This window comes from Stegodyphus dumicola, chromosome 8, assembly GCF_044657685.1.
Source record: "Stegodyphus dumicola isolate Sdum_Otavi_A_Nest chromosome 8, ASM4465768v1".
Classification (NCBI taxonomy): domain Eukaryota; kingdom Metazoa; phylum Arthropoda; class Arachnida; order Araneae; family Eresidae; genus Stegodyphus; species Stegodyphus dumicola.
The window spans coordinates 71,595,708-71,615,457 of NC_140775.1; the positions used below are offsets into that span (position 1 = coordinate 71,595,708).

General features: G+C 29.5%; 1 protein-coding gene across 2 annotated transcripts in view; it reads left to right on the top strand.

Annotated features, from left to right (window-relative positions):
- The window catches only part of LOC146995873 (tubulin-specific chaperone A-like), a 69,053-nt gene extending 54,310 nt beyond the window's left edge, over positions 1-14,743 (top strand). Inside the window, exons 3-4 of one of the 2 annotated variants that reach the window (XM_085821991.1) lie at positions 6,862-6,948; positions 14,613-14,743. In XM_085821991.1, coding sequence (XP_085678117.1) covers positions 6,862-6,948; positions 14,613-14,699 — 174 coding nt within the window. In that variant the 3' untranslated portion in view covers positions 14,700-14,743. Of the gene's footprint in view, positions 1-6,861; positions 6,949-8,552; positions 8,703-14,612 lie in introns of those variants that run through there. The other variant, XM_085821992.1, reaches the window with a different exon arrangement.
- Positions 14,744-19,750: the final 5,007 nt, after the last annotated feature.

Here is a 19,750-nt window from a genome sequence, read left to right on the forward strand (position 1 = left end):
GTTATAAATGCATAGCTGTTACATTTATTATTTATTAGTCATGTTTATATTACGCAGATCATACATATGATATAATTATGAATTAACCCAATAACAAAATGTGTACACTCTTTAGTACTAAAATTCTCATTATCTATTTTTCAACTGATTATTTCATATCCATAATAATTTGCAAAGAACTGATGACTACAGTTGCTGCCAATTACATGATCGTTATATGAATTAAAGTAACTTCAAATAAACCTTTTGGCAATGTTCGTTTTTGTATTCATACATACACATCTAATAAGTCATATATTTACATACAGATAGAGAGATCTGATGGCTTAGAAGTTGTTGATATATATTTATTAGTATTAATGTAATAAGTAAGATTTATATTAATGAATGTATATACAAATGTTTTTCATCATGCATAATAATAAATCCATAAATTTCCAATGTTACAATAGGTAGCATTTACAATAAAAGTATAGTTTGTAATGTATTTATAATCCAAAAAGTTTTTCATTAATAACATGAAAATAATAGACAAATTTAATGAGTATTCTCATTATTGCATAAGCTATGCTTTTCTTTTTTTATGCATCTTTTATGCTGTTTAAAATGTGTCTCTGATTATGCAATTAACAATTTAAAAGATAAGTAGTTAGGAGAAAAGCTACGCATATACAAGCAGATTTAAAAAAAATATTCAACTTAAATTTAAGAAATAAGATTCTATTATATAACAGTGATAATACACGATCAGGACGAAATACGACAAATTTGGCGAACTTTTGGCGATGAGCAATTCATAAACAAATCCGAACTGCAAGAACGTCGTAAAATACTGTCAACTCTGAAATTTCCACAATTATATATTTAATGAATATATAACCATTTTAAAAATGACGTGCAGTTATATTACAGCAAAACAGCAATAATTAAATCGGCCTCTATTTCCACCATCCATGATTTCACAGTGAGAGCCATCGCCATATTGAAAGTTACCCGTGATCCTTCAGAAGCAGAACTTTTGTCTGATTGGTTGAACATTCGAGGAACACGTCTCCAGCTGGAACATTTTCGGAAAAGTTTTAAAATGTTGCTCGTAGCCGGGACATGTTCCTCCTAGCTAGATTCTCGGAATTGTCCCGTGTAGCCACTCGCGTCTCTAGAAGTGATATAGCCTCTTTAAAGAACTGACTTTTTTTCACTTGCACAGGGTGTTTCATATTGAATGGGACAAAAAGAATAGCCTACTACAAATTCTGTAATTGATTTATTAAGTTGAAGCTAATCAATTCTGAAACTACAATTATACGAGTTTTATCTGGCAATAGCAAAAAATATTCCAATTATGAAATCACTGCTAAACAAAATGGCACATTCCATTCAGCAGAAAACATACTGTATTTTTAAGTATGCTAAAACATCATATATTGCAGTTCAAAGACATTTTCACACGGAATTTGTTAAAGAACCACCACATCATCACATAATCAAAACGATGGGTGAAGTAGTTTCAGGACATTGAACAGCAGCCTAAACTGAAGTGGTTTAATTTTTAGAAATATGTCAAAACGTAACAACTTTTTAAGAAACTGGTTTTGAAATAATTAAGCAATAGTATAAGTGAACAAAATGTGAAGTCATCTTTTGAAGTCTGTATTATCTTGCAAATGTGTTTTGCAAATAAATTTCAAGGGACTTAAAACAAGTATGAGCCACAGTACATCCAGAAGATTGCTTGGATTAAAATATATCCCTTAGACTTATGGATAACTTGTAACAAAACCAGTAGTGTCACCATAAAAATTTATTCAGTTAAAGTAATTCCGTAGCAAGTTCACAAGCAGTTAGAGCACCGCCTACTGTTATCCATATATTATTATATAAGAGTAACTTGTGACATGTTAGGATTCTAGCTGGCAAAAAGTACAAATCATCTGAGAAAACTTCCTTTCTGTGTATCAAATTTATTATCTGTGAATCAACTTATTTATTAATTTATTTTGATGTCTTTACCTAGTTATTGTTGCAAGATAGCAATCCGTAACTTTAAATCAAAACATTAATGTATGAATATATTAAAAATTTTTTCTAATATTTGCAGTATGAATTATTGCATTGAGAATTTGTTTTTAGTATATTTAAATTTTGATGTAAACAAGTTCTGTGTATTTCATTAGGAAATTTTATTTTTGTTATGGCATTCTTAAATATCAAGCATCATTAAAATGTGTTCCATGAAGCAGACCTTCATAGAAACAGAGAGTCTGTATATATGTACACTGAAAAAAAAAAGGGGGGGGGACAATTCTATATTCCCGTTCTCCTGGGCCGATTGACAAAATTCAAATTGTGTTTTTCAAGAAAAGTGCGACTTAGAATATATGTTAGATTTATATTTAGCACTATTCTAATATAGCTATTTTGACACAAAATTGGAATTTTTCTGAAATAACAAACAAATTTTTTTCTATATTTTGATTCTACGACTCAAATTATGCCAGAATGCCAAGTTTTGTAAAAATCATATGAGTAGTTTTTAAAATATTAGCTCTCAAAATTTTAGCTCCTCAATATTAATTGAATTTGGCAAATATTTATTAATATCTCTTTTTTTATTAAACTTTTTTGATTTTTCTTTTCACATTTCAAAATTTAGGTTCATTCCAAATAAAATTTACCCAATTTTTGTGTTTTATTTTTTAAATATCTATTTTAAAATAATTTTTATAAATTTTTCAAAAAAAATTTGGAATTATAACCTATAAAATTTTTACCATCATCTTAAAGTAGGTATACTTCTAAGCATACATGCAAAAAATTACACTTTTTTAGTAAAAATTTTCTAAGATATACACGAATTTACATATTTTCGCGTTTTGAAATTTGGCATCTTTTTTTTTTTAAGCGATAATAACGCCAAATGTGGTTTATGGATTTTTGTTACAGTGAATTGCTACAGCTATTTTTAACCTTAAATTTCAAATAAAACTTTATTTAAATTAATTACTATATGAAATATTTTCCCTCAAAGATGCGTAATAAATATTTATTAATACTATATGAAAAGCTTTTTTTTTTTAAATTATAGATGATATAATTCAAATTTTTAACTATTTTTTTTAATTTCTCTCTTTCTTCCTTTAAAAAAAAAATATTTGTAAGAGTAAATTTTTATCTTCGGCATTTTATCGTCTGCTACTTTACTTTAACTTTTTAAATCAAATTGTCTAAAACTGAGAACTTTCGTTTGATGTTTATTTGAATTTTATGAAAATATTTTATGACATTAACTGCATAATTTATTTCTAAACAAGCTATTGCTTATGAAGTGGCTGAAAGAGTGGCTGATACTATCATCCATAGTTTTAAAGCACAGTATAGTTTTATAGAAACATAAGATTTAGAATAATCATTTTATAAAAGTCAAATTATAATATAAAAATACAACTTTCTAGAGGCCGAATTAATGGAAGTTACATCGTTATGCAGAAATGATCTGCAGCTACTTAATGGTTGGATAAGTCAGCAGGTTCTGTGAACAAGTAAGAATAATTATATAAACAACACCCAACATTCTGTTAACATTCAATTAACAACGAGGGTACGATGTTTATTAAATGAATTTAAGAAGTTTTTAAACATAAAAAATCAACTCATTTTTTATCCTAAAATGTATTTTTATGCATAGTGTATTTTCATTATATCCTTAAAATTCTAATTTAGAATGTAATTGTCAAGAACTGAATTCTAATCATCAGTAATATAATAAGTAATTATTACGGTTATTAATAAATAAATCCTTCTTATAAAGTAATTGCAAATATTTCAAAAAACTTTCTGTCTGAATGCAAATATTTCTAATTTTATATTAATCAAGATTGCACACGATATTATTTATTTGCACTTCAGTTTTTACCTTCAGCTCTAGTAGAAGTTACAAATCAATTTAATTAAGGAATGACCATCTAAGTTTAGAAACAGCGTACCGTAACAGCAATTCAATTATTGGGGCCGTATCTTTCATCTTACTCCCGATTGGCAAGCTACATGATTTTTAATGAGTATTCGGGTTTTGCTAGTAACTTCACTTGGCAATCATGCTTAAACTAGGTTAGTTGGTTAAACTAGGTTAGAAGGAACATGGGAGCTATTTGGTTAAGATGCTTTCATAAAGAACTTAGAAAACTATGAAAACCAACCATGCAGCCTGGGGTAGACTTTGCAACAAACAATTAGTATTTAATAATCTTCAAATGCTAGGCAACTGGTGAGGCTCCAATTAAATCAATCTCCAATTTATATTCCAAATGTTTTGTATTGCATGACAATGCATCTTTTCATTATTCAGTAACGAATCGGAGAACCGTTTGTGTTCCGAAAATAAGTATGTGTACTGAATCATCCTGCATGTTCTTCAAATTTGTCTCATGATTTTTTTTTTCTTTCCCAAAAACTAAAGTTGCCTCTCAAAGGAAAGTTTTTTGACATTGAAGAGACAAAAGGAGTATGACATCTACTTTTAGAGGCATGTAAAAAACAGATCTCTACAAGTCTTCTCTTTCATTACATGTTGTGCATTCAGATAAAATGTTGCATCAACGAAAATTCTATAATCTACTTTTATTAGACTCTGATTACTTTATTAACATACAATGAATATATACTAAACCTTTTACTTCAGCTTCAGTAATTCGGAATTTTTGACTGAATTGTTGTCGGAATTAGGACTTAGAAGATATGTCAAATTGAATATTTCGATAATCCAATAAATTCAAGGTCGAAGTTTCAATATTTTATTTTCGGAGGGAGGGGACATTTTTTCAGTGTTGGTCCATTATCCTAAGTATATTCGCTTCGATTCTTTATTTTTTCCATAAAGGCAAAAATCTTACGCGTGGTATACATATAGCATATAGCTTCAAATTAAAATTAAATAATATACAGGAGGGTTATAATTAAAGTTCCACTTTGAAACGGTCATAAAAGGAAAACTACTGTATCAAATGTTATCAAACTTGGTAACCGTGTAAAGGAGGTTATGGGAATTTATTTTCTGTGAAAAAAAGAAAGTTTGAAACCTCACTACCAGGGGGGGAAATGGCACTGTATGCAATATTGTTAAACAGAATAGTAACTGTGACTAAAAATATAGTATAAAGGAAACTATTTAAAAAAATAAATGATGCACCTTTGATTTAAACTACGCAGGTTGAATGAGTAAAAAGAAATTTTTAAAACAGTTATTCGAAAGAAACCATGCAATTTAAACAGTTAAATGAAATTCGAAAAAGAAGAAATACTTGAAATAATAACAATTATTATTAAAAATATAATATAAAGACCATTATCTGAAAAAGGAACGATAGTGACTTCCCCCCCTCACGCATGATGTAGAAAGGGAAAGAAAAATAGGTTGTCATATACAGTCAAAAGTCGTTAATCCGGACTCGTCGGGACTTCGGCGATTCCGGATTATAGATCATCAGTTTAAATCTCGTAAGATGGCATGCAGAAATTCTAAAATTAAAAATATGAAACCGTAATTTATGAAATAAAGAACAATTATGATCTAAAGGGTATCAAAAATTACAAAAAAAAAAGCTTAATATTTATTTGTTTACTTTATTAAACATTTCTTTCAATGTAAGTTGTTTAAGTTGCTTCATTTTATGTGATAATACTTTTTCTTTAATTCTATAAACAGACATAATTTCTTGTTCAGTTACAAAGTTCCGCTGTTCAAGTCCCGTTAATTGCTGTGCTGAGAATGCCGACTAAATTGTCAATCGAAATTTTTTCGTTTTCACTAACCTCTCTGTCACATTTTTCATGTCTTTTTCCATTTTTTGCAGCAATTCCACTTTTTGTTTGTTGGACATTGAAACATACTTTCGTTTTGTAGATCCTTTGGAAGTTGCAGCATCGGAAATTCTATTTGACATAATCGAAAGTTCAAGGTTACTTTTATAAAATTGCTCTTACAGTCTGCAAAAAATAATAAGCGGGATCCAATTCGAAGATAAGGAACAACGCAATCATTTACATTAACTGAAATAGATAATTAGATAATTTTAGCTTACACCGTCCGTTATACATTAAACGCGCAGGCGAAAACGCATTCTGCACTTGCGCACACGCATATGCGCAGTAGTCAAGGTCTTATGCGCATGCGCAGAAAGTTTTTAGCTTTGAGGTCCGGATTATAGATCATTCCGGATTATGGGTGTCCGAATTAACGACTCTTGACTGTATTAAGAGGTTCGCCAAGTAAAGTATTCTTGGCGCAACTGAAAAAGAAGCGGCAACATAAACTGTTGAATTTCTCCGTAAATGTCGCACCAAATTTTTCAAAATATAGTATCTAGGCATAATTTGAGTCGTAGAATCGAAATATGTAAAAAAAAAAAAAATGTATTTTATTTCAGAAAAAGTCCAATTTTGTGTCAAAAAGAACGCAGTTTGAATTTCGTGAATCGGCCCAGTAGAACGGGAGATATAGAACTATCTCCCCTTTTTTTATTTATGATTTTTTTTAGCACTGTACATTGCCATAACATAATTAATACCTAACTTAAGTATGCAATTGGAATGAATGTGCCACATTTTTTTTGGTGTATTCAAATGGCTCAGAGAAATGTATCATTTCATTCACCTTTCTGTATTATATAAAGCTTATGTATGGAAAGAGTAGTTTACTTATATAAAGAGAGAAGAAGTATAGCATAAAAAAAAAGTTAAATCTATTGTAAAAATAGTGCAAGCTTATATAAAGAGAGAGCAAATTTAAATCAATTGTAGACTAGTGTCTGGTATACTGTAAAAATGATATGAGTCATTAAAAATTGACAATTTATTATCTTACAGGAAGAAGTAATTCGTGAATCAGCACGGATGATACCACACTGTCGAAATGAATTGAGAGCTGCATATAATGAACTGAAAACAATACTGGTAAGTTAATTATCTTACTATTTTTCTTTTAATTTAATAATAAAATTTAGATTGTTTGAAAAATTAAATGCATGTTAAATAGTTTCACTTTGAAATTTTTAACATGTATCCAGTAAATCCATAGGGTTGATGTAATGTATGGCAGATTGTTATAGTGATACAAAACCTAACCTGATTGGACTGAGACTAAGTTTTGCATATTTTTTACATGCTGTTTTGAATAGATTATTCATTCAGTGTTGTCAGTTCATTCATCAGTCAGTTCATATTTCACACTGGAAATATTATATTCCCCCCCCCTTTTTAGAAGAAAGGGACTACTGAATAATATTAAATATGGTATAAGAATAATAGATATTTATAATTCTGTTATCTTCAGTCTGTAAAAGATTGTTTCTCACTTAAAATGTGCTTATATATGCTGACTTAGAATATAAGAAGTAATGTATATCTGCATTTTCAATGCAGCAGGAAGTCATTAAGCTATTTTTTGGGTATTCGAGGAGCATTGAAATCAATTGAAATATCTCTGCTACAAAAATCCTTGCGTTTCTTTATCCAGAATATTAACCGATGAACCATTTAGAATAACCTTAAATAAAGAACTTTAAATAATTAGAATAACCATAAATGAGGTTTTGCTTGTTTGAAATGTTTCAGTTTTAACATTTTTAAATTCTTTGTTGCATTTATAAGATTATTTGAGATTTATTAATTATGAATTTCAATTTTTGGTCTTTGTGAAATATTAGTTCTAAATTTCTTATGCTATGTCTTTAATGATAATTTTTCTTCAGCTTAATGTGCGAAAATACCAGGCATGTTTATATTTTGTTTTCAAAAGAATTGTTTTGTAATTGTATGTATACATATATATTTATATATACACCCAGTCTGTTGCTTGGCTCAGTGAGCTCCCCCCCCCCTTTTTTTTTTTTTAAATTCCTATATTATTGTAAATTGTGCATTGTTTGCTTTAAAAGAGAATGAATTATGTTCATTTAGGTTGAGGTTTTTTGCCTTTACATAATCTGCATGCAATAGCTGTAGAATATCAGCAATTTAAAAGTTGTTTAAGTGCAACTCAGTCTTAACAGAGCAGCCATTTGTTTACATTTGAAATTTAGCAGAATGTTGAATTAAGCCAGTTTCTGCATTTCTGCACCTTTAGTGTCTTTGTGCCTAGTGGAAAATTAGCAGAAGTGAATTAATTCTTTCTGCACCTTCAGTGTCTTTTTGCCGAGTATGCCAAAAGGTAACTTTCAGTTTTGTGCACTGAAAAACCTGCCTTCTTGTCCGCTGACCAAATATCTTGTTTTTGAGTAGAAATTGTAAATTTAATTGTAAAATAGATTTTTTAACTGTATTTGGTGTTTTATGTTTTTCTATATTTTTCAACTTTTAATGAAGATGCTTTGAGTTTTTATGCATTTTTGCCTTGCCGCTAATTGAGAACTGAATTAATTGAATGAGAAATATATCTCTAATGAAATTCAGGAAATATGTTTAAATGAAATGCAGTAAAAAGTGTGTATAATGTATTAGGTCATATAAGGAATTTATGTGGTGCCCAAATTAGTGTTTTTTTTTTTTTTTTTTTAAAGGGGCAATGAAACACATACCCTTGGCTTGATGGCAGTAAAGCCCTTTTTCATTAGGCCATCTGTGGACAGTTTGCTGTCATACAACAGTTCCAGTGGTGGCTGCAAGCTCTAAACTGCTGAATAGTAGACTTCTTGTTACGATGGGTAGTTATTGCGAGATTAATCTTTAGAAGCAGTTATTATTCATTTATGACCTTGTCTAGGCCTCCTTATAACAGTTCCAGAATTTTGATATTGTTTCTATAGCACAGGTACTGTCAAAAATATTCAAAAGCTCATTGCTTCGTGATTGTCTGGCTTGTTTCTAAACAGCCGATGATTCACCGCTTCACACTTTGAGATGGTACTTCAGAGTCGTAACAAACCAGTTTTGAGTTCTTATACCTTGAAATCAAACACTTCTTCTTCACAAGCACAACAGCCCTTTACAGGTTTTGGCTGCCTCAACCACGCAGTCCTTCCAATGTCTACCATCTGCTGCGACTCCTCTCCAATTTTTAATTTTCAAAAGTTTTTAAGTGTTTATCAATGTTATCTTATCATATAGTCAGTTGTCTTCCTTTGGCTCAGGATCCCTCCGTTTTTTTTTAATGTCAAGATTGCGGTGAGATTATCCTCTGGCCTTCTCCAAACATGGCCCAGCTATCTTATTCTATTACCATGGATGATTTGTGTTATTTGTGGTTACCTATAAAGCTTGTACAATTCAAAGTTATATCTTGCTTTCCAATGTCCCTCTTCTTGTACTGGGCCAAAAATTGCCATGATGATTTTTCTCTTAAACATGTCCAGTGAGCATTGTATGTCTTTATTTAAGGTCCACATTTCACTTGCATAGCATAAAACAAGTAGTATTAGTGTCTTATATATTAATGGTTTGTTTTGTGACTTATAAGATTAGATTTTGATTGCTGTCTTATTGCAAAGAAGCGTTTATAAGCCATTTTAGTTCTGTTATCAGTTTCTGCACTTATTTTTGTCATTAATTATAGTGCCAATGTATTTAGATTCCTCAACTTTTTCAAACTTTGTAGCTGTTAATGCACACTGGGTTATGATAGTTTACCATGAAAGGTGTAATTTTTCTGAATTAGGTTTTATACTCTTTGATTGTGAGGCTTATATTGTGGCAGGAGATTCAAGAGCTGAAAAAGCCACAGTTACTCCCTCTTCCAACCTTCCAATATCTATATAATCTGCATAGACCAATGTTTGCAGGGAGCTATTGCACAATTTTCCTTTCTCTGGTGTACTATTCTAATGTTAAATTGAATAGCAGGCAAGCAAGGAAATCTTCTTGATGTAGGCCTTTTATTGTTATAAAGAGATTCAGATAAATTATCTTGAATTTTAATTATACATCTCACTTTACTAAAATTAATAAGCTTGTTAATGATTCAAAACTCTGCTGTTGCGTCAAATAGTTTCTCTCTCTTAATACTGTTGTATGGCATCTTGAAATCTATTAAATAGATGGTTGATACTGTATTCATTAGTTTTTTCATGGATTTGTCTTAAGGCATGAATTTGGTGAATACTTCATCTTTGTGGTTTAAATCCATAAAGATAGTTTCTAGTCACCTTATGAACAAAGAGTGCAAATGCAAGGCCATAAGATGTCTTTTGTGTAATAGATTACAGAATATTTTCCATGCCATATTGAGAAGAGTAAAGCCTTTAAAGTTGCGGAATTCGAGTTGATCTCGTTTTTTAAAAGTAGGGCAACTTCCCATTTAATAAGTATTTTCTCTGAAATCCAAACATTGATCATAATATTATGAACGGCATTTACATGCTTTGGCTCATCAATCTTGAGTTCAGAGGGTATACAGTTGAGACCAACCAGTCTCTCACCTTTAAGTTTCTTAATTGCTAGGATAACTTTTAAGGATGGCAGGGAACTGTTTTCCCACATATTGTAAAGAATTTGATTCTTCAAAGATTCCTAGGGAGTCACCAGTTTCATTTCTGCCTTCCAACACATCTTAAAAATATCCCATCCTTATATTCGGTCTGCAAGTTCTCCATTTTTACTTCCACATGCAATAGTTCTTGGTTTAAATTCTTTTTTTATATTATTGATTACTTCATAGAACCTTCTACAAGCTCTCAAGTTATTGAGGCTTTCCAATTTTTTAACATTTGAAATCAAATACTTCTTTGCATAAATTCACTCATTACTTAAGCGCAAAGTGCTTTATTCACTATCTGGTGACTTAAAGCTTTAATTTGCATATCAGAAACCATTTGATAATTTTTAATTGGATAATGCTATCTGTCACATGTTCCCTGCGAAAATTGATTGGCTATTTCATGGAATGTGGTTATTTTTAGGTATGTAAAGATAAATATGGACAGAAGTGTATTTGTGCATAATACTTACCTGCATAGTCCTTACCTGCATTTGAATGGAGTATTATTTGTCTCTTTGCAGACACATGTTCTACCATTTTCACATTCTGTGGTGTGGTTGTATCTTGAGGACATACCAGTTTTTCATTGTGTATGCTATGGAAGAGAGCAGCTCATCTGATCTTTACTGCATTACTTACAGCAATTTAAATGCTTCCACTAAAACTATAGTTGAATGCTTTAAGTTTCCGTAAAATGAAGTAAAAAAACTTCAGATATTTGAAGCTTTATTTGTCTGCAGCGATAATAGAACATCTCAATTCTTTCATTGCAGTGTTGTTTAACATCGTAACAACAAGAGGGATGTTTTGTCTCTTCTCTTGTTACAAAAGCCGTATCATCAGTGTAGGTTACAACTGAAGTATGACTAGACCATTCTGGAGGTTTGTAGTAATGGAAGAGGGTGGGAGACTCTCGGACCTTATCCCCAGGGAAAGAGTGTGTCTGTGTGTCTTTTGTTCGTAAGCTTAATAGACCCAGGGCTACAAAATTTGATATATAGTTGCATCTAGACAAGAGTCAGTGCACCTTGAAGTGATTTTTTCAAAATTCGAAACAGATATTTTTAAAATTTTATCTTTTTAATTTCATCGCATCATTTTGAATAGTTTCATTCTTTTAGTAATGTAGTTTTGACAAAAGTTTTTCATTCAGTGTTTTGTATACTGGCCAGCTGACTGTTGAAAATATGAGATAAAATGCTTTTTTTCTTTTGATTTTTGGACGCGTAACATGCACATCACAATCTTCTTATTCTGACACACATGTGTCTCGCGAGGCGCAACAGAAAGAATTTCCTTCCCCCTCTCTCTTTATTAGCTAATGGCAAAGAAATTTGCATATTTTCAATTATGTCACCCACAAGGCACAATTTTGTTTGGTTATTGCTTTCTGATGATAGTTTCATTCTTTTAGAAACGTGGTTTTGGCAACAATTTTTCATTCATTTGTTTGAATACTGGACTGCTGACTGTTTTCTATTGAAAATATGAGATTTATTACTTATTTCATTGTAATTTTTTTTTATATTATGTTTTAATTATATATAATCTTAACTATATAAAAGTTTTGCATGATTTTTTTAGGAAATAAGGTTTTTAACTTCCTTTATACCATTTGAATTCTTAAGATTTTACAATGGGAAGTTGGTTAATTTATTTATTAGGATAATTAATATTTGTATTAAGGGATATTGCTTATTTCATTGTAATTTTGTTATACATATATTTAATTTGTGTTTTTTTTAATAAAGTTGTTCTGCTGAGTAAAATTCTACACAGTTGTTAAATTTAATGTTTGGTGTTAATCCTTGGTGTGTTCCCTTTAGACATTTTCCCTAGCTGCTAGTAATATATATAATTACGAAACATTTTTTTTTTAAACAAAATATAAACATGCCTAGTATTTTCGCACATTAAGCTGAAGTTCTAAATGTCTTTCTTTATATATATGTACATTTTTGAAAATTCCTTGGTCTTTTTCAAGGAGCAGCATAAGAACTTTTAACAGAGCCAGAAATATCTAAAAAAATTAAAAGAAAATGTCAATTAAGATAATTTAGTTAAAAATAAGATAACTGAAGTGCTTTGAAAGTGCAACAAAGTTAAAATTTTTTTTTAGTTGAATTAATCATCAAGATGTAGTATGCTTCGATATATGTATAGAGTGTGGGCACTTCCATATTTAATTGATGCTTATAAATTCATATTTCAAGCTGGAGACTATATTTATGAAATTTGAGTTAGCAGATTCCGCTGCTTTTGTGCTAGCATTGGGTTTCTTCCAGAAAATAACATCTTCTTTTATTATTGTGAATTAAATCATGCCTAATCCATTCTGGAATTTATTCCAGGAAATAAGTGTTTTAAGATTTATTTTGTAATTTTTAATATAAATATTTTGAGTTTTTATCTATTTTTGCCTTGTTGCAAAATGAGAATTGAATTAATTGAACGAGAAATACTGAATCATCTGTGAAAAACGTTCTTTTGTTTAATTTCTTTTATACGTTGTTTTAGATTTATTATAATATTTGAATAGAACATGGTGCGATGATTAGATAATTCTTCAGATGATATAAATTTTGGGCATTCTGAGTTATGAAATGAGGAACTGGTAATGTCACACTTCGTGCGGTGAACCAGCATTCATCTTGGTTTCAAATAGTTATAAAATGAATGAAGTATAAAGCTGTTAAGTGAACCTATCACCAGAGTGTCGCTATGGTAAACAAATATAATGAATTTTAAGAATGCATTTATTCTATTGTGGTTTATGCGCTATCGACGAAGTAGATTTAATTCAATCCAATAAGTTTAAATGAAAGGCAAGAAAAAGGCATACAAGGATGTCATGTGGTGTACACATCAGAATTTTTTTACCATAGCAGCTATATTTGTTTACATTTGAAACTTAGCAGAATAGTGAATCTGTTGCCAATCTGGAGAAATTAAGCTTTGCAACAACAAAGTAACGTTTTCTTTTATTATCTTTTATTATTGCGAAATAAATTATTCTTAATCCGTTCTGGAATTATCGTTTAAGTTATTAAATTATCTCATATATTGACTCATCAGCAAAGCATCCAAAACAAATTAAATCTTTTTCTATGCCTTCAGTGTCTTTTTGCCGAGTGAGACCAAAAGTCAACTTTTAGTTGTGCACTGAAAAATCTGTCTTCTTGCTCTATTGCCGAATTGCTTTTTTTTTTCCTTAGAAACTGTAATTTTATTTGTATTTTTTTAAAACTTTTTGTAACTGTATTTGGTGTTCTATATTTTTCTATATCTTTCAATTTTTTATGAAGATATTTTGAGTTTTTATTATTTTTGCCTTGCAGTGAAGTGAGACGTGAATTAATTGAATGAGAAATATATCTCTAATGAAATTTGAGGAAATAAGTGTTTCATATTAATAAAAAATTCTGTTGCGAGTCTGTTTTGGATAGAGGAGAAGGTTTATGAGTAGCATATGCCTGTTAAGTGAGCAGCGCTGAATCGACTATGAAAACCTTTTTATTTGTTTAATTTCTTTTATACATTGTTTTAGATTTATTATAGTTAAGACACAATAACACGCCGAATAAATACTTTGAATAGAACATGTGTCAACGATTAGATAATTCTTCAAATGATATATATATATATATATTGTATATATATATTGCATTCTGAGTTCTAAAATGAATGAGATGTAACGCTGTTAAGTGATGAACTTAATGCCAGAGTATAGCTATAGTAAATAAATATAGTGAATTTTAAAAAGTGCATTTATTCTATTGTGGTTTATGTGCTATTGATGAAGTAAATGTAATTCATTAAATTTAAATGAAATGCAGAAAAAAATGTGTGTAATTTAATATTCTGTACAAGAAATCATGTTGTGTACACATCATGACATGTTATGTACACATCAGATTTTTTTCCAATTATGGGAAAAACTTGCCAAATATAGTTTGTACATAAAGTATTGAAAAAGTTCTTTTTTGTAAAGAAGCTCTTGAATCTATAAATGAACTACTTTTTTTTTTTAACATTAAGTCTGAAAAATCATTAATTTAGATCATTTTTATGTATCTGATATTCAATATTTCCATTTGAGAACATCATCAGGTAAAAGATTAAAATGATCACATTGTTTAATTTTCAGGAATCTGAGGTTGATTTATGTGAAACTGAAGAGTATCAGAAATCAAACTCAATCTTAGGAGAAGCTGGAGTTGTTCTGTGCCTCTGAATCGAAGTAAACGTATCAAAAGTAAAAAATAAAATAATTTTAAGGTATTGTATTGAATTTCTGTTCTTATCTCTATTTTCTTTACTATTTCTTTTTATTCGTAATCACTAGAAGATGTATTCATCAGCGGTGTTGGAAATCACAGACTTCAGTTGTTATGGCTGTTTTGAAAGGAGGTGTTACTGCTCAAGTCAGGAATTTTCCAATTTTATATTATAGTTCTGTTTTTGCATGTTGTATTATTGTTATCAATGTAGGATGATTTTTACCTATATGCATGAAAAACTTAAGCCGTGTTTTCCAGAATATATTATGAAATATTTTATTTTTATTTGAATTACATTATCTGAATTTAGTTGTAGCTGAAGTTATATTCTCCAGTTTTATTTCGTGTATAAAGGGTTTTATTCATGAAGCAAGATAAATTATTGTTTACTGCACTCATACTTTGTAATATACACAAGCATTATTTCGATTCTACATGCCATAAGAAAATGCCTTGTGTATCATCACATCAACAAATGCTGGAAATGGCTTAACTTTTATGCAGTACTTTGGGTCTGTGGTTGATATTGGCAAGTGCTGCAATGGTTTTGTCTTTATGTTATTTGATTGTGCGTAGTTTATTGACATAGACCTTTCCCTTCAGCATGCTCTACAAGTTTGGGGGATTAAGATATGGAAATGTGGGTGATAGTATATGGTCTATATTATGGTGAATAATGATCAGCAATTTATGGTCTATTTGCTGCAATGTCAATACTTTTTCTTTCTTCCATCAGTGGTGTGAGTCTAGATATAAAGTGGTATTTCCAGTATGGTAAGCATATCACATTTCTAAAAAATCTGTGGGCTTGCTTTTCCAAAGATTGTATCACTTCTAAAGGATTTTCCATGGGATTTTTCAAAATACAGCTCTGCAGAGTTGTACTGAGAAAATTTTTTTTACAAATAAAGTTATTCATATTTGAAGAACTGAGAAGGAATTTCAGGAATATTCAGGAACTGAGCTATCAGCTCTGCTTGATGACATCAGGTATATATCTAGCTTATTGACAAATCCATAGATTTGGAGGCTTGAATTTCCAGATGCTTGCAAGTAGGAGACAGATGTGCCCAGGAATTTACTTGATGTAATACGTTGGGACTCTCAAGGATATAGATGGGACTGTTCTATATGTATTTTTCTACTGGGCCAATGGACAAATTAAATTTGTGTTTTTCATGTCTCAAAAGCATGGCTTATGTTATATATAAGATTTATATAAAACATTGTTCTAACATGATATTTTGACACAAAATCTGACTTTTTCTGAAATGTCATACCCCTTTTTTTCCATATTTTGATTCTGTGACACATTATGCCTAAATATAAAATTTTGTAAAATTTATAAGAAATTTACTGAAAAATTTAAAAATATATCTTGACTTTTTCTATTTTGTGCCAAGAATAAGTCATTTTGCTGAATTCTTAATTTATGGTAACGTATTCTCCTTTCTCTTTCACTGTGCATAAGTGGAAAAAAAAGTACATTGTGTTCAGTCTTTGAAATAATTTTAACAAAATGCATAAACCACGTTTAATGTTGTTATCACTCATAACAAATATGTCAAATTTCAAAATCCACTGATATATAAATTCACATATATCTTGAGAAATTTTGAATAAAATACTGTAATTTTTTGAAGGTATGCATAGAAAACATCTAAAAAAGACTTTTTGAAAAACTTATAAAAACTAAAACTAAAAAATACAAATTTAAAAAGTATATCAGAAAGTATCTTTGAATTTGATTTTGATTGGACCTAAATTTCGAATTACGAAAGAAGGAATCAAGCTAAGTTTAGTAATAAAAAGAGATATTAATAAATATATACCAAATTCAGTTAACACCGAGGAGCTAAAATTTTGAGAACTAATTTTTTAAAAACTACTTGTGTGATTTTTACAAAACTTGGCACTTTGGCATAATTTGAGTCATAGAATTGAAAAAAATTTGTATCTCATTTCAGAAAAACTCATTTTGTTTCAGAATACCTATTTTTTAGAACAATACTATATGTAAATCTAATATATATCTTAAGTCACACTTTTGAGACATGAAAAATGCAAGTGAAATTTTGTCAATTGGCCCAGTAGAACAGGAGTTATAGAACTGCCCCCCTCTTTTTGTGAAGAGTATACATATGGCTGTAATTACATTTGCCAGTCTTGAAAATTGTATTTACAGTAAGCAATAATTTAGCCCTCTCTGAGAAAAACACTGTTTTTGAATACTTGTGGTGAATTTTTTTCCTGTTGTTTATTGAAAATATAAATTTGTAAGTTGTTTCAAGCATTCTGCTGATTGAAGCAGTTAATATCTTAATTGAAGTGGGAAAATCAAAATTTTATTTCCCGCTTTAATAGATGTTTTTTTTTTTTTTTTTTTTTTTTTTTTTAAGCAGGGTTTTTAAAGCTTTTTTTAAGGTGTTAGTTGAATGTTAAGTTTTCCAAATCTATCAGTTCTGACATTAAATTAAGATAAATTTTACGGTTCATTGGTGAAAGTGTCTTTTAAAATTGATTTCAAAATAGTAGTATGTGCCTCAGTTAAACACAATAGATCAAGAAGTTGGCAATGGAAAACATGTCTTTGATTTAGCCCATAATTTTTGCTGTATATTTGATTAAATAGTGTAGTTTATTGTATTTTGATTTAATAGTTAAAGTAAAATTTTATTGCTGTCAGTTTTAGAGTCTAATGTGGCGATTTAGTTCAATATATTCCCCCTTTTTCTTTTCTTTGAAGTCTTCTGAATGGTGTAATGTTTAATTAGTTAGTTGTTTAGGTATTATAACAATAGAAGGGTTATTTTTATTTTTACATATAAGTTAAAATGGAATTACTGCTTCTGCTATTTCATATTTAAACAGCAGGTACTGCAGAAGATGGATATTCTTATTCTTTTTATTATGAATATTGCTATTATTATTCATATTCTTATTGAATTATTTTCATATTTTATAAGTAACACATTTGTATTTAATTCATATTTTGAACCGGAAGGCTAAGTTAGAAATTTACTTTTGCATGTTAAAAGCTTCTGAAAGTTTTTTAGTGCAAATTTGATGTTATGTATTTAGGTTTCACTCTAAAAAGAAACTTTGATATAAGGTAAATTGTTGGAGAAATCTAGAACAGTTTTAAATAGTATTCTAACTCATTCGTTAACTATTCTTGTCATATATTACAGACATTTATTCCATTTAATTTTTTCTTGTACAAAATTTTTAGTTTTTAGTGTACCTACCTACTCTATATTTTATTATGATAATTTCTTAGCAATTTTGCTGTCTATTATTAGTTTTTCAATTAATGTTGCTTTTTTAATTATTTTAGTATTTGAGTCTTAAAATGTACTTTATTATTCAGAGAAATCAAATAAGGGGGGATATATGATATATTTAACAAAAGTATTTTTAGTTTTTAGTGTACCTACCTACTCTATATTTTATTATGATAATTTCTTAGCAATTTTGCTGTCTATTATTAGTTTTTCAATTAATGTTGCTTTTTTAATTATTTTAGTATTTGAGTCTTAAAATGTACTTTATTATTCAGAGAAATCAAATAAGGGGGGATATATGATATATTTAACAAAAGTAATGATATTATATGCTAAAGTGTTTTATTATAATATTTTAAAATTATGCTTTAGCATTCACCTTATCAGAAAGATGTCATGTATAGAGAATTTAAACAATTCCTAATTTAATAATTATTTTAATTTGTTGCATAGGCAGATTTTTAATTTATAATTCTTTTTAAATATTATGTAACATAACGAAAGAGTTCTGTTAAATACCATTCATGTATTGGAATCATCTAATTGTAGAATAGCAAAGCTTGATTCACTATAGTGCTGTAATGTAGGAGAATGGAAAGCAGTAACCTGATAAAAAATGAACTTGGGCATGGTAGATTTTGGACAACCAGAACCTGCTTGAGTTGTAATTTTATTCCTATTTCTTTCAATTTTCACTTCTGTTATAACTGTTGCATAATTTTATAAACCAGCTTAGCTTTACAATTGATTGCTGTTTTAATTAATTGTTCTTTTGTTCATCATTAATAACCCCTTTGCACTCGAGCCTTGTCGATACGGCATCCGGACGATTTGAAGTGTCAACTCGAGCAATTTGAAGTGTCACTGCTGCGGTGCCCAGCCGATTTGAAGTGTCAACTGAAGCGGCGGCTGAGTGATTTGAAGGCTTAAATCGAGTGGCGCTGCTACGGTGCTGTTTTTCGACAAAATCCATGGTCACGTATCGACGGGGCAACACTTTTGTTTTAGGGTGCAAAGATAATAGGGTTGTCATTTGTTTGACTATGGGGAGGTGAAATGAATAAACTGGTGAAATTTTATTATTTTTATACGTTTGTTTGTTTATAAATATTTTTAAAGTACTTATAAAGTGTTTGCTGAATTTGGCTGAAATCGTCTCGAGTTGCTGGTTCATGCAAGCAAAATAGGCTTCGAGTGCAAAGGGTTAATTTATATGTTTTGTACTTTCTGTTTTTTTTTTACCGTTTTTCAATCTGAGTTTTTCAGTAGTTAATGACAAACTTCATGTCAACAAAATTAGGAAACCTGTGTGCATTTATATATTTTAAATGGTTTACGTTGTTATACTATTCAATTAGGAAGAATGCATGAAAGAGTGTGATTTGAATAGAGTATGTTGTTTTCTTTTTAAATGCTGTGATTTTATTCTCGTATAAAGTAGTGAAATAATTTAAACACATCTTACTGCATTTAGTGCAAAGTGATTTACTGTATATGCTTTATATAAGCTGCAGCAATGTTAAGATAAAGCTTATTTTTATGTTTTAAAGGCATTCTTGGGAGAAATGAAGGAGACAGTACATTTTGTTGAAAAAACAGCATGCAATAACTTTCATACATTATTTATTTATTTTAATTTTAATTTTTAAAAGATAATTTAGAAGTTTCCTCTCCAGGAGTAGATGATTTATTCATCTCATGAAATCTCAGAAATTGAATTC